Here is a 14,736-nt window from a genome sequence, read left to right as displayed (position 1 = left end):
CTTAATTTTATTCCGCACTTGAAATATCTCAAAGCGAAGTGTCTGAAGACAATGAACCTGCTGAAGCTACTTTCTCGAACAAACTGGGGCAGTGACAGGAGGTGTTTGCTTAGCCTATATAGGAGCCTTGTACGATCACGCCTCGACTATGGAGCCGTGGTGTACCAATCCGCATCGGATAGTGCTCTCAGAACTCTCGACCCAGTCCACAATCTAGGCATACGGCTGGCAACAGGCGCATTTAGGACAAGTCCTGTGGAAAGTCTGTATGTGGAGGCGAACGAATGGTCGTTACATCTGCGCAGAACGTATCTAACCTTCTCCTACTTTTTAAAATGTAAATCGAATAACGAACATCCGTGTTATTCAACTGTACATGACTTATCTTCTGCAAGACTTTACCATAACCGCCCACCTGTTCGACCTCCTCTATCTGTGCGCTTAGAACAACTGGCTCATGAAACTGCTATTCACCATCGAGAAACAGTCCTAATGACTCCCACTAACATTGCACCACCTTGGGAATGGCAGAATATCCAATGTGATATGTCTTTCGTCGCATTAACAAAACATGCGCCTGAGGTACACATACGTTCACATTTCCTCGAACTCCAGGCGAAGTACTCTTGCGCGGAGTTTTATACAGACGCTTCAAAGTCTGCTTATGGTGTAGCCTGTGCAGCTCTCGGACCGTCATTCTCAACGTCCGGTGCACTAAATCCAAACACCAGCATTTTCACAGCGGAGGCATACGCGATTCTCTCTGCTGTGAAACATATAAAACAAACAGGTATAATAAAGGCTGTCATATTCACAGATTCATTAAGCGTTGTTAGTGGGATATCAAATCTACGAAAACACAACAACCCTATCCTTAATCAAGTCTACAACCTTCTATGCTCAGCCTACATGTCGAAGCAAACAATTGTTCTTTGTTGGGTGCCTGGCCATAGAGGCCTAGAGGGCAACGTAGCTGCTGACGAAAGGGCTACATCTGTAGCTTTTTGTGATGAAGACCTCAATATACCTGTACCTTACACAGATCTTAAGCCTTTCTTACAATATAAACTACGGAAATATTGGCAAAGGCAATGGGACACTCAGGTATCCAACAAACTGCACCTAATTAAACCAAAGATAGGCAACTGGATCTCTGAGAAAAAAACAAGACACCAGGAAGTACTGCTCTGTAGATTAAGAATTGGGCATACCTATAGCACCCATTCGTATATTCTTACTGGAACTGACCCTCCAACATGCACTAGGTGTGGCAGTAGACTTACAGTCCTTCATGTTCTCGTTCAGTGCCCATTATTAGAAATGGAGAGAAAAAAGTTCTTCCCTTTCTTATACCATCATAATGTACCTTTACACCCAGTCTTCTTTTTAGGCAATGAACCTCTATTTAATTTTAAACTAGTTCTCAAGTTCTTAGAAGAAACAAATACCATAGACATTATTTGGCCAGGCTATTTGTAGCACAGCCTCTGCCTAGAGGCTTTAGCTGCAATGAAATCACTCACAGAGCACATGCCTCGCAGCCCTTGCACTGAAGAGCTCTGCAGAGGCACTGGTGCTGCTATAAATTAACATGTTTTAGTATCTTATCGTTCTCAACGTACTTTTACAATCATAGGACTCACTTTTCATTGACATTATTTTAATAGGTACATATTTTACACCATTTACAGCTTTTACTCGATTACCGACATATTCACCGATACTCATTGCCATCCATCACCAAATGTCATGGCGCTCTTTGGCCATTTCTGGCCCTTGCGCCAAGAAACAATATCCATCATTGCGTACGCAAGAACCAGGGCGCGACGGTTCTGCGCATGCGCAGACGCAGACGAAGGGTCTGCGCATGCGAGGTACCGTCGGCCCTAGTTCTTGTGTACGCAAGCCGCTTGCGTCCCCTAAACTAAACCTGTCTATTGCTTCGCCCGTTGGCCGATACTGCGATATAACTTCACGCAAGTTCGCTCTCTCTGGACGACGCAGCAGCAGCGGCCACATCGGGCTCCGCGTCCTCCTCGGCGTTGTGGCCCGGGGTCGTTGATGTGCCTCGGCCCGAGCTCCCGTGCCGCGACTGGGACTACGACCTGCCCCCGGACGTGCTCACGGCCCTGAACGAGTGGGACCTGGTGTGCTCCAACGCGTGGCTGGTGCTCGCGGCGCGCCTCTACACCTACCTCGGAGGCGTCGTGTGCGCGCCCTTCCTCGGCAAGATGGCGGACAGAACGGGTCGGAGGCCGGTCCTGCTTGCGTGCGCCGTGCTCGCGGTGGCCGCCGCGGCATTGACCGTGCGCGCGCACTCGTTCCTGCAGCTCATCCTGCTGCGCATGGTGGTGGCGGGCTCGCTGAACGGCTTCTCTCTCGTTTCCATCGTTCTTCTGTTCGAGGTCACCTACGAAGCCAGCAGGTCGGTGATTGTGCATTTCTTTTTTTCAGGACGAACAGGCGCGATGTTCCAAACGTGGCGGCCATGACGTCAGCGGTCCTTTTTGTGACTGCCGGCAGTACAGCGAAAGCACGATAGCCTTCCAGTGGGGTGCAATATGAACGCCACTTATCTATAGACTTCTTTTTTTTAATGGGCGCTGCTGCACCATCTAATTGCGTAAAGCTCCCTTTATTAATAGGGGTCTGCCTGTTTTAGCTGGGATGGGAGAGTGCTTTATGTTGCATCCCATGTTATATGCTCGGCGGCACTCGACGCGGTGTCTGTTTTCGGACTCGCCTTGTCTGCTTGATACAACATGGCGGGTTCTACGTTAGAAACGGCTTCGTGAGACGTACTGAAGTCATCTCACTCGGTGTGGCCGGAGTTTCCGCTGCCGGTAAGGCGGACGGAGCAGATCGACGAAGGGCGTTGACTCTTTGCACATCTGCAGCCACAACACTTTCGACCGCACCACGCCATAGTAGCTTGTTGTCGATGGTGACGCCCAGGAATTGAACATGAGTGGCACGAAGAATTGAATGCCCCCTGATAATCAGCGTCAGACGTGTTGACTTGCGTCTCACTCCCGGGAAAAGCATGAAGGCAGGTTTTTCTGCTGATAAAGATAGGCCAAGCGTCGATAAGTGGCGATCGATAGCGGAGATTGCAGCCTGGGCTATCCAGACCAAACGTTTGTGTCGGTACCCCGAGATCCAAATGCAGATGTCATCTGCGTAGATGGACATTTGAACTGCCGTCCGACCTACTTTCAGGGCATCTGGAAGGCTGGCCATGGCAACGTTAAAAAGCAAGGGAGATAGGACACTTTCTTGTGGGACGCCGATGGGAAATTCGTCGCTTGTGACTCATTATACTTCCGAGCTTAACTTGGACACATCGATCACTGAGAAATTCATGGACGAATCGAAGAGCATTTCCCGAGACGCCCATGGCTCGGAGTCCGTTGATGATGCCTGTATGAAGCACACAGTCGTATGCCTTCACAACGTCCATAAAGATGGCGAGTGTGGAAAGGTCGTCTACGCGATGGTGCTCGATATGGCTTAGTGTAGATCCAAGACACTGTCCTGGGCACTCAACCGTGGACGAAATCCGGTCATACATGATGGCAGTCTATTTCCTTGCTCAAGATACCATGTTGACCTCGTACATATTAGTCTTTCCATCAACTTTGATACGCATGATGTTAGCGATATTGGCCGATATGAGGTGAGGTTAGTAGGATCCTTTCCGGACTTGAGCACTGGCACCACCCATGCTGTCTTCCACGCTTCTGGGATCTCTCCTGATCTCCAGACGTGATTAAATATGTCCAGACGGGCTCGTTTTCGTTCATATGGCAGATTTGTCAGCATCTGATTGCTGATCAAATCGAGACCCACAGCACAGCGTCTTCTTAATTTGCTAAGCGCCAAATCCAACTCACGAAAGGTGAACGGCGCATCCATGGAATGAAATGCTTCAGACAACAGATGGTTCGATACTCGTGCTGATCTGCCAGATGTGTATACGTCTGCAAAATCTTCAGAAAAGGTTTGTAAATCTTTTCCTTGCTTTAAAGCAAGTGCTTCGAATGGCCTGTGTAGGCGAATCTTTCCGGATAGGCTCTTCATTACTCCCCATATCCTTGTCATGGGAGTAAACGCCGGCAAACTCTCACAGAAATCAGCCCATTGAACTCGTCTTAACCCTTTTGTGTGACGACGGATGACAGCGTTTATCCTGTTGTATTCAGTTTTCGCAGATGGATTTCCCGTTTTTCTCATTAGTTTTCGCTCCGCTCTCCTACGAGCTGCGCAGAGGTTGTTTAGTTTCAAATCAAGGGTAGGGAAATGATCTGGCAGTTTCAACATTGAGGTAGCCACTCTTTTGCTCCACAGCACATCTGCGAACAGCTCACCAGGGGAGTCATCCAACGCTTCTCTGTATGTGTCCCAGCGTGTCACAGCACAGAATTGTCGCCCAGCAGTGTGAAATCCGGTGATGTTGGTGAAGATCGGAAAGTGCTCACTGCCCATCCTATCTGGGGCCGTTGTTGACGATACGACAAGGTCTGTAGAATGGATCAAGAGGTCTATGGCTCTCCATGAATCTGGTAGTCTGAAGAAAGTTGGTTTGCGATCGTTCGCGATACATAAGTCAGCAGCATACGCGGCTGCGACACGTTCCTTGCCTCGGGAATCTGCAGTCTTATCTCCCCAAAGCGAATGATGTGCGTTAAAGGCGCCACAGAATATTCTAGGAGAAGGGCAACGAATGCAAAGGTCCTTTATAAACGCCTCCATGGAGACATTCCTGCGCGGACTTATATACACCGACACCGCACTGAGTTTTCATTTTTCTAGGCACACTTGCACAGCGGTGACTTCCAAGAAGGTAGAACAAAGGTCTTGCACTGGTAAGGTGACGTGAGGTATTTCTCGCCTGATGTATATCACCGCACTTCCATTTGCAAATGATGGTATACTCGCATTAGCATGTCTGATGTACCCTGGGATCGTGTTTGCATTTGAGAGAACGGCCTCCGAAAGGGCTAGAATTGGCATAGGTATGTCTCGAAGGAAAAGGCTGAGTTCAGAAAGACGCTGTAGAATACCGGCGCAGTTCCATTGCATTATTAAGGGAACTTTTGGACGACCGAATGGACCAAGTGGGCGAGAAATTGCCACTATGCTACTGAGGGTATGTGGAAGTAGAGCAGAGTATTACTGACTCAAGAGCCAGCACCGCTTCCAGCATATCCTTCGTTTAACTAGTAGGCATGTTCGCGACGTGGGAACGTAGTGCCGTGAACAAAGCGCGTATCACATGATGACAGTGTTCCTGCTGACTGTTTCCAAGTGGTGCTTTTGCTTTGTGTCATGGTATCTTAGGATCGGCATACATGGAAGCCTGCGTAACGCTGTTGGTGAGTCGTACACACTTGAACGTGCTTTTGAGAGGTGTACACTTACAGGATATTTCTAACTACTCATTCTTTTTTTTCTTAATATGAATGTTCTAGGCATGTGAACCATAGAAAAAATACTGGGAAATGCCATATAGCGCTCTGATTAATCTAATTATAATACTTTTTCTACAGCTATTCTCGGTTTTATTTTCCAGGAGGTTTCCGCGTTGTGACGTCAGGAGGGAGTACGTGGTCACGTGAGAGCAGGACATTGCGATTCTTCGACACTCGCCCAGGCTCACTTGGTGAACTCCCACGCTGCTGCTTGTCATGAGGCCGATGCAGGAACATATCAGGCGGCCGAGCGAGCCGGAGCTGGTGTCAGAATCTCGCAATGTCTCGCTTGAGCGTTCTCCACGTCGTGACGTCACCACACGACAGAGGTGATACCGAAACTGGTTAAGATTAGAGAGCAGATGAGTATACCTGATATTTCAGTTGACATCAAAAGAAAAAGAAAATGGAGCTGGGTAGGTCACTTAATAGGGAGGACGGTCTGCCGGTTGTCTATTAGACTTATAGAAGGGCGTGCTAAGGGAAGGTAAGCGCAGTCGAGGACACCCAAGAATTAGTTGGTGTGATGAAACGAGGAAATCTGCAGGCATAACTTAGAATTAGCTAGCGCAAGATAGCGGTAATTGGAGATTGCTGGGAGTGCCCTTCATCCCGCGGTGGACATAGAAAGCCTGCTGATGTTGATGATGATTATGTAAAAGCGCAATCTTCAAGCCGCCGTCCACTAAGAGTCCCAGACCGATCCAATTGGAGAGGTATTGCCTTGGCCTCCCTCCCCGCCTTCTTAGATTAGCACTTCACCCCTCCATGACCCGCCTCCCAGACCTGTACAAATAGCTCTTCTGGAAAGATGTTGAGCCCACTTGAACAGTTGTCTGTTGAGAAGAGAGCTCCCCTTCAAGCTACGCTTGATTCGCTCCTGCCAGAAGTCGCACTGCCGTTTCGACACTTAATGGCTCGAACATGTCGCGACAAGCAGCGAAAACGCCTATCGATGTGGCCTCACGTCTAGACTCGAACGAGTGAAAAACTCGATAAAGCTGCCGCGGTGTAACGCAGGACTGACTACCTCTGCGGGGCGATGGCAGCGAGTATTATCTGCGGCTGGGCTCCTTGCCTTCTCAGCGCCGCCGAGCATGTGTTCAACCGACGAGCGCTGGCGTTCGCCTTCCTCGTTCCGGTCTTCCTGCTACTGACCAGCTTCCAGGCCGTCCGGGAGTCCTCGCGGTGGCTGCTCGTCACCGGCGGCGTCGCCGACTTCATCGACAGGCACAATGCCACGTCCCCTCATGGAGGAGGGCGTCGCTCCGACGTCGAACTGGACCGTGGCGCTGTACGGTGGCTACGTGATGCCAGGGCCGCCGCGACGGCCGAAGGACGTCGCACCACGGAGGCGTCTCTGCAACCTGGCAGCGCTGGAAGCACGATCGTCCTGCCCGGATTTGTGGCGAGGACCGCGTCGCTGTCGGTGCTCTTCTTAAGCCAGATCGTCATCATGAACGAGACGTCGGAATGCGGCGAACCGGAACGGGATCTGTCCTCGCCAGCTCCGTCCTCCTGGCGGGCGGCGGTCCTGGTGATCCCGCGCGCCGTCAGCATCCTGCTGGCGGCTCGATTTCTGCGACGCTGCGAGCGCAAGAGGGCGCTGACGCTGGGTCTCCCGCTGAGCTGCGCCGCCTTCGCGCTACTAGCCCTCGTCGAGCTGGCCCTCCCGAGAGGCGACTCGTACGTCTACGTCGTCGTCGGCGAGCTGGTGTTGGCCTCCGCGTTCGCCAACCTCGCTTTCGCCTGCGTCTACAGCCTCGAGCTGTACGTGACGGCCGATCGCGCCGCAGGCTTCGCCACCGTCTGCTCGTCGGGCGTTCTGGGCGGCGTTGCGCTGATGAGCCTCTTCGAGGGCCAGGACCCGGCGGTGCGGAAGATGCTCGGCCTGTCGCTGGCCATCGTGGCCTTGCTGCTGGTCGAGCAGCTGCCCGAGACCAAAGACGCCCGAGTGACCGACGCGTTGTTCGACGCCATCTCGCAGCTCAAGCGCTACAGCATGTCGAGCTCGTCGAAGAGCTTCGCGGAGCCGCGTCCATCGACCGACTCTGGCTGTTTGCCCCAGGGGAAATTATTCGCAACTTGCGACTGAAATCCCCGGAGTATAAGATGTGTCACACTGTCGTTTCAATTTCGCGATCTGATGGTTGAAATTTTAAACGTACGTAAGGAATTCCCGTCATTTGTACGTGTCACCGCGGTAGTGTTTCTTTTTTCCTTTTACGTATTCTTTACCTCAGCTCTGTATCTATGTTCAGCGCTCAAGCACGAGTGGGAGGCAAACGTCATCCGTATTGACACGTAATAGCGGTGCAGCAAAGGATGCTTGCTGTGACTTGTCTGTGCGCCGAAGAGCGTGCGAACTAAAACCTTTTTGTTGTGGAGTTCTCGACGCTTGCCTAGAGCCGCAGAGACATTTATGCCGGGCACCACTAGCTTCTAAACCACAGCCCTGGTTTATGACGTTTTTAGCATGAGTTGTACCCTCTTTGCTTTGGTACCTTGGTCAAGAACCCCCTTCACCATGAAGACAACCGGTTTCGCTGCATGCGTGAAGCATTGCGCAAACGGTTTGTTTTCAAGCAGGTTTCGTGTCATAGGCGCTTCTTATTGTCAGATTTAGTATTTCTAAATATATTTGTGCGCCTATTATGCCAGCGTCAGATGCATATTAGACCCTTTGTGTTGAAGCTTAGGTGAGGACGCACAAGCGCGCGCTTTCCGTTGCGTCCACAAGGTCGCTCACTACTTCACTTGAAACGCAATGAAGAATAAACTTGAATTTCTGTATTCCATAAGAAAAAAGGAGATATTATTATGTAATAGAGAATTTCCGTTAATCGTACACTGCTATCGCAGACCTTTTTGTGGCATCCTTCTGGCAGGAGTAAACAAAGAGTCTAGGAAAGTAACGTCAATAGAATATCCACAGTTGAGAGTTTAATCCTTTCCCCAATACTATAGTGCGTGCATCGTATCATCTTAATCAAAAATAAAATATTGTATACACAAGACATGCGCACGCACAGACACACGCACAGAAAGACACACACGCACAGACAGACAGACAGACAGACAGACAGACAGACAGACAGACAGACAGACAGACAGACAGACAGACAGACAGACAGACAGACAGACAGACAGACAGACAGACAGACAGACAGACAGACAGACAGACAGACAGACAGACAGACAGACAGACAGACAGACAGACAGACAGACAGACAGACAGACAGACAGACAGACAGACAGACAGACAGACAGACAGACAGACAGACAGACAGACAGACAGACAGACAGACAGACAGACAGACAGACAGACAGACAGACAGACAGACAGACAGACAGACAGACAGACAGACAGACAGACAGACAGACAGACAGACAGACAGACAGACAGACAGACAGACAGACAGACAGACAGACAGACAGACAGACAGACAGACAGACAGACAGACAGACAGACAGACAGACAGACAGACAGACAGACAGACAGACAGACAGACAGACAGACAGACAGACAGACAGACAGACAGACAGACAGACAGACAGACAGACAGACAGACAGACAGACAGACAGACAGACAGACAGACAGACAGACAGACAGACAGACAGACAGACAGACAGACAGACAGACAGACAGACAGACAGACAGACAGACAGACAGACAGACAGACAGACAGACAGACAGACAGACAGACAGACAGACAGACAGACAGACAGACAGACAGACAGACAGACAGACAGACAGACAGACAGACAGACAGACAGACAGACAGACAGACAGACAGACAGACAGACAGACAGACAGACAGACAGACAGACAGACAGACAGACAGACAGACAGACAGACAGACAGACAGACAGACAGACAGACAGACAGACAGACAGACAGACAGACAGACAGACAGACAGACAGACAGACAGACAGACAGACAGACAGACAGACAGACAGACAGACAGACAGACAGACAGACAGACAGACAGACAGACAGACAGACAGACAGACAGACAGACAGACAGACAGACAGACAGACAGACAGACAGACAGACAGACAGACAGACAGACAGACAGACAGACAGACAGACAGACAGACAGACACAAATTTGTGTGTGTGTGCATGCCAGATCGCTTTTTCGGTATAGGGACTTCTTTTTGTGTTTAACATTATTAGTGTCACTGCTTTACTGTAGTTAGGTCGGGCGGACTTATTAGCATAGCTCTTGAACGAAGTTATGCATTTCAATTGTGCAGCTTTGGGAACAAGGGCAGTAGTAGCTTAATCATAACATGCACTGTGGCAATTCGTGGGGCAAAACAATGTCAACAGCGAAAGAACGAAGGGAACACGCAGAGTATGCCCACAAAGTGCAGCGTATTGGATGCCGAGTCCGAGTCAAGTAGGCCTCGTCTTTGAGTCGGCCTAACCTCAAAAGGAACCGTGTGATGTCCAAGTCCTCCTCTTCGAACGTTGGCTACAGCCTGAGCCTCCTCTGCAGCTCTTCTGGCGACTGTGCGCTCACTTCAAGTGATGATTTTTCCTACGATCTTGTTGCCTTCTATTTGGGTCCAGCTCCGATTTTGGCACTGATATCGCGTTTCGCGCAACATGAATGATGTTCGCTGTGATTGGCTGCCCTGGGCTCTCTTAATTTCTGAGTGTGCGCGAGGTATTTCTCGATACGAAAATCTTGACAAATTTATTAAACCTCCTTGAAACATCGCGTAATCGATGAAGCAAAGGAAAAAAAGAAACGTGGTGCCATCGTACCAATCACGTGACTCACAACATCACGGTGACACCTCAGCAGCGTTGCGTTGAATTGGTTTCCAAGTTTAGGAAAAGTTGTTGAAAGAAGGATTAGGACAATGCGGGGGAGGAATAACATCAATAATTTATAGCTCTCTTATTCTGTATTGTACTGAAACTACTATTCTATTGTGTCCGTTTCTACAGGACTAATTCACATCCGTGGATTTTTCACGGGGCGCTGCAAGCTTATCTGACCGAGGTGGAGCAGCCGTCGAGTGTGAGTGTTTTTTTCTGCCACGTAATCACAATACAGCGTCGCTGCTGTTGGCAACGTTATAAACAGTCAGCTGGGTCTCAAGTCACGCTGACGTCTCAAGAAACCTTCGTCGCACCGCAGTTTTAGCGCGATAGCGTTAAGGAGGAGCGCGTGTCGCCGAAAATCCGGCGTCACGCGTCGGCGTCGGCGTCCAGCGTCGGCGTCCAGCGTCGGCGTCCGGTGTAGGACGTCGTTTCGGCCAAAGCTGCGGAGCTCCATTTGCAGCGGCGGTGCCCAGCACCTCCCACCAGTATGTTATGGGTATGTTGGGAGTATAGAAAGACCGTATTCACAAGGTATACACACGCAGAGTCAGTGTACTTAAAAATCGCTAACCAGCAACAACATGCAGCAGCCAGCGTCTCGCGATCTTCTTTTTCCTTCCTCTTCTTTTATCCTTCCGTAATAATAATTTTCGAACCACCCGTACCCAGGCCCTCCATGTGAGGCAAGAAACGACTGAACTAATCGAATTTCTCAAGCTTACATACGTGGAAAAATCTTAAACTATATGACGTACGCACAACCCACACTCGTGATAGCTCTCGGATTGTAATTTGACTATACGACAAAACAGAATTCTGTTACGCGAAAAGTTCAGCAAACCCTTGTTTCAGCGTTTCTACCATTCACAGACCAGCCGCGGCATCCGCCGTTTGCGCGAGTGTCTTGAGGGCCGCGGGGCGGCGCGCTCAGTTCCTTGCAATAACTGAAGCTGCAGGCGCTCGCCTCATTCGCATCGCGGCCCACACGATAGGCGACGTTTGTACCACAAAGCCCGCCTTCGTGCATAGCGTTCGTGGCTAGCGTTTCCCAGTAGAGAGAGAGAGAGAGAGAGAGAAAAAAAACATTTATTCGAACCATCGAGGTGGTTGCTCTTGAGATCGAGTGGGTGGTGTCCTCATTCCAGGACTCCACTGGCCATGGCTGCTTGACGTACTTGCTGGACGAGGGCTTCTTGTCCCGCCAGGGTATCGCCGGTCAGCTGTACCTCCCTACGCTCAAATGACGTGCTATGCGTCTTTAAGTGTTGAGGTTTGCCCCCGCGCCCCGACGAGATGTGGAAGAGTGTAGGGCGTGTGTCGCCGCACCAGGGGCAGATGCCGCGATATGTATGTGGGAACATTTTACTGTATTTGCGTAGGTTAGGAAATGTGTTTGTCTGAATAAGTCAGAGAGCTACGGCATCTTCAGTGCTGAGTTTTCTGTGAGGCGGAAGATAAATCCTGCGGTTGAGTCACTGGATCTCGAGTCGGTCGCAGTAATAGGACGGCAGGGGCATGAAGGTAAATGGTGGGGATTGATGAGACGATTCGTCTTGCCCCGCTCGGTTGATTAGCGCTCGAGCTAGGGCGTCCGCCCTCTCGTTCCCCTCCAGACCCGCGTGGCCCGGCGTCCACGTGATTTGATGGTATTCTTGCAGCCTCGGGCTTAGAATCTGAGCCGCCAGCAGCAGTGTTCGTCCGTTGGTAGAGTTACGGCAGGCCTGTTGTGAGTCGGTAACGACATGGACTTCCCTGCCTACCCTGTCTTCTTGCTTTATTACCAGCGCCGCAGCTATGGTCTCAGCCGCAGCTGGGGTCTCTGCACTTATGGAGGCCGCGAGGGTCAAGGAGTTGTCTCTTCCGTTCACGGCGGCTACCGCGAAGAGACCCTCTACACGGTACGCCGCCACGACCACGTACGTTACGTACGGGTCACCCTTGAATTGTCGGCGCTTTCTGTCGACGAGAGCCTTGCGTCGTCCTTCATGGAGTTCATGGCTCATGTGCTTCGTTATCGGGTTCGCCTTGATCTTGCCTCTGACCTCAGGCGGGAGTGATCGTTGGCCATCGAGGGCACGGAGCTCCGTTGCCGTTCCAGTCCGGTGGAGGATGGCTCTGCCCGCCGCCGTCTTCTGTAGTCTGGTCTTTTGCGAAGCCATAACCGCGTCCGACAGCTCAGCGAAGGTGTTGTGGATCCTGAGGGCCGCTAACTTCTCGTTTGAGGTGGTGACAGGGAGACCCAGGGCTGTTTTGTACGCGCCTCTGATGATGGCATCGACTTGTTCTTGGTCGCGTTTGTTTAGCGAGTGATAGTGATACGGCATGCTATACGTGATTCTGATGATCACCAGAGCCTGGACGAGGCGAAGCGTGCCCTCTTCTCGCATGCCCTTGTGGCTTCTTGTAATTCGTTTTATAATCCGCGAGATCTGGTTGGTGGCAGACCTTAGGGTTTGGATGGTGTGGGAGGCTTTCAGGTTGCTCTGGATCCAAAAACCCCGAATCCTAGTCTTATTGCCTTCCGTGATCTTCTGGCCCTCAAGATAGAGGTCGATAGGGCCGGGGGACTTGTAGATTCCTCCTCCGTGCACCCGGATCACCTCGGGCTTTTCTGGCGCACAACGCATCCCGCTCGCTGCCGCAAATCTATCCACGGCCGTCGCGGCCTCTGGAAGGGTCGCCTCTTTTCGCGCTAGGGAGCCCTTGATGGCCCAAAGCGTGATGTCGTCTGCGTACAGGGCGTAACCTAGGTCGGGGATCTTCCGCAGCTCTTTGGTCAGCGTTAGCATCGCGACGTTGAATAGTATCGGTAGATTATCGCCCCTTGCGGTGTACCTTTGTTCGGCACGTCGATCGTATCCAATCGAGTCTGTCCTATTCCGATGGTTGCCGTCCGGCCCGTCGAGAACGATTTAACGTAATTAAAGATGTGCTCCCCGCAGCTGATGTCGTTCAGTCCCTTGAGAATGGCCTCGTGAAAGATGTTATCGAAGGCCCCTTTTAGGTCGAGTGCGAGCAGGAGATGCTCTCCTCCTTTCGGGATGCCCTTAAGAACTTCTTCCCTTAGGATTAGGAACGCATCTTGCGCAGAAAGTCCCGGCCTGAAGCCAAGCATGGTGTGCGGGAAGAGGTCACCGTCCTCTATGTAATGTTGGAGGCGGGTTTCGATGACCCTCTCGTACAGGTTGCCGACGCACGAAGTATGCGAGATGGGACGCAGGGCGTTGATCGCTGGCTTCTTGCCGGGTTTGGGAATGGTCACGATTTCCGCGTGTTTCCACTCGTTCGGTACGTGGCCCTTGCTCCAGAGTTCCTCGTTTAGGTATTCGATGAAGTCCTGGATGTGCATCGGGCTCAGGTTTCTAATCATGGCATTGGTGATTTTGTCAACTCCCGGAGCAGTGTTGCACTGTGAGGCTCGTGCCGCGGCATACACCTGTTCCTCCGTGATGGGAGCGTCCAGTTCTGGTCTTGGTTCTCCTTCATATTTTAGGAGGCAGGGTTGTATGGGGTCGCTACCAAGGTATCTGGTTTTTAGGGTGTCAATCAGATCCTGGTCGTTTCCGGGGAACTTGTGAGTGATTTCTAGGAGCGTGCGACTGGTCGTCGATTTCGCCTTGTCGGGCTCGATCAGGCAGCGTAGGATGGCTCACGTCTGCGCCGTACTCAGGGTACCCTTGAGCGAGGTGCAAAACTGTACCCAATTTTGCTGCGTCAGCTCGTTTGCGTAATTTCTGAATTCGTCTGTTATTTTCTCGATTCGTAGACGTAGCTTCCGGTTTAACCGCTGTCACTTCCACCGTTTGAGGAGGCCCTCACGGGCTTCCCACAGGTGTAAGAGCCGGTGGTCGACTTCGGGCGTCTCGACCGAGCGCTGGATGGTTTTAGTGGTTTGGATGTGGGCGTCCCGGAGGTGCTGCATCCATTCCGCTATGTCCGTTATACCGTTTTCGGGCGGGAGGTACTACCTGAATGCCTCCCAGTTCGTAAGCCTAATTGCGCCAATTGTTCGCCAAGTTTCGGCGTGGATACCGAGATGCTGAGGATGTAGTGATCACTGCCCAATGTTTCGTCCAGGTGCGCCCATGAGTATTCCCTTACGTTTTTGCCAAATTACAGGTCCGGAAACGTGTCTCAACTTACAGTATTGCCTACTCGGGTTGGTTTGAGGAAGTTGGTTGTCAATTCGAGGCCCATTTGGTCAACCGCATCGAGGAGCGACCTCCCCTTTTGAGTGTCTTGATGGTAGCCCCAAGTCGTGTGTCTAGCGTTCATGTCTCCCACCACTACCAGCTGGTTGCCGCCAGCGGCTCACACTCTCGTAAATGATGTTGCGGAAGTCGTCTTTCTGAGCCCTCGGTGGACTGTACAAATTCAGGATGAAAGTGCAACGTCTGCCCCTCTTCTGCGGGAGGACTTCCAG

At 51.2% G+C, this 14,736-nt stretch overlaps 1 protein-coding gene across 1 annotated transcript in view; it reads left to right on the top strand.

The window, feature by feature from the left end:
• Nucleotides 1-14,736, top strand: part of LOC139046773 (uncharacterized) — a 109,457-nt gene that overhangs the window by 83,227 nt on the left and 11,494 nt on the right. The window contains exons 6-7 of the mRNA XM_070540682.1: nucleotides 2,005-2,425; nucleotides 10,437-10,509. Coding sequence (XP_070396783.1) covers nucleotides 2,005-2,425; nucleotides 10,437-10,509 — 494 coding nt within the window. The remainder of the gene's footprint in view (nucleotides 1-2,004; nucleotides 2,426-10,436; nucleotides 10,510-14,736) is intronic.

The sequence above is a fragment of the Dermacentor albipictus genome, chromosome 6 (assembly GCF_038994185.2).
Source record: "Dermacentor albipictus isolate Rhodes 1998 colony chromosome 6, USDA_Dalb.pri_finalv2, whole genome shotgun sequence".
In the NCBI taxonomy this organism is placed as follows: domain Eukaryota; kingdom Metazoa; phylum Arthropoda; class Arachnida; order Ixodida; family Ixodidae; genus Dermacentor; species Dermacentor albipictus.
This window is presented reverse-complemented; position numbering and strand designations above follow the sequence as displayed.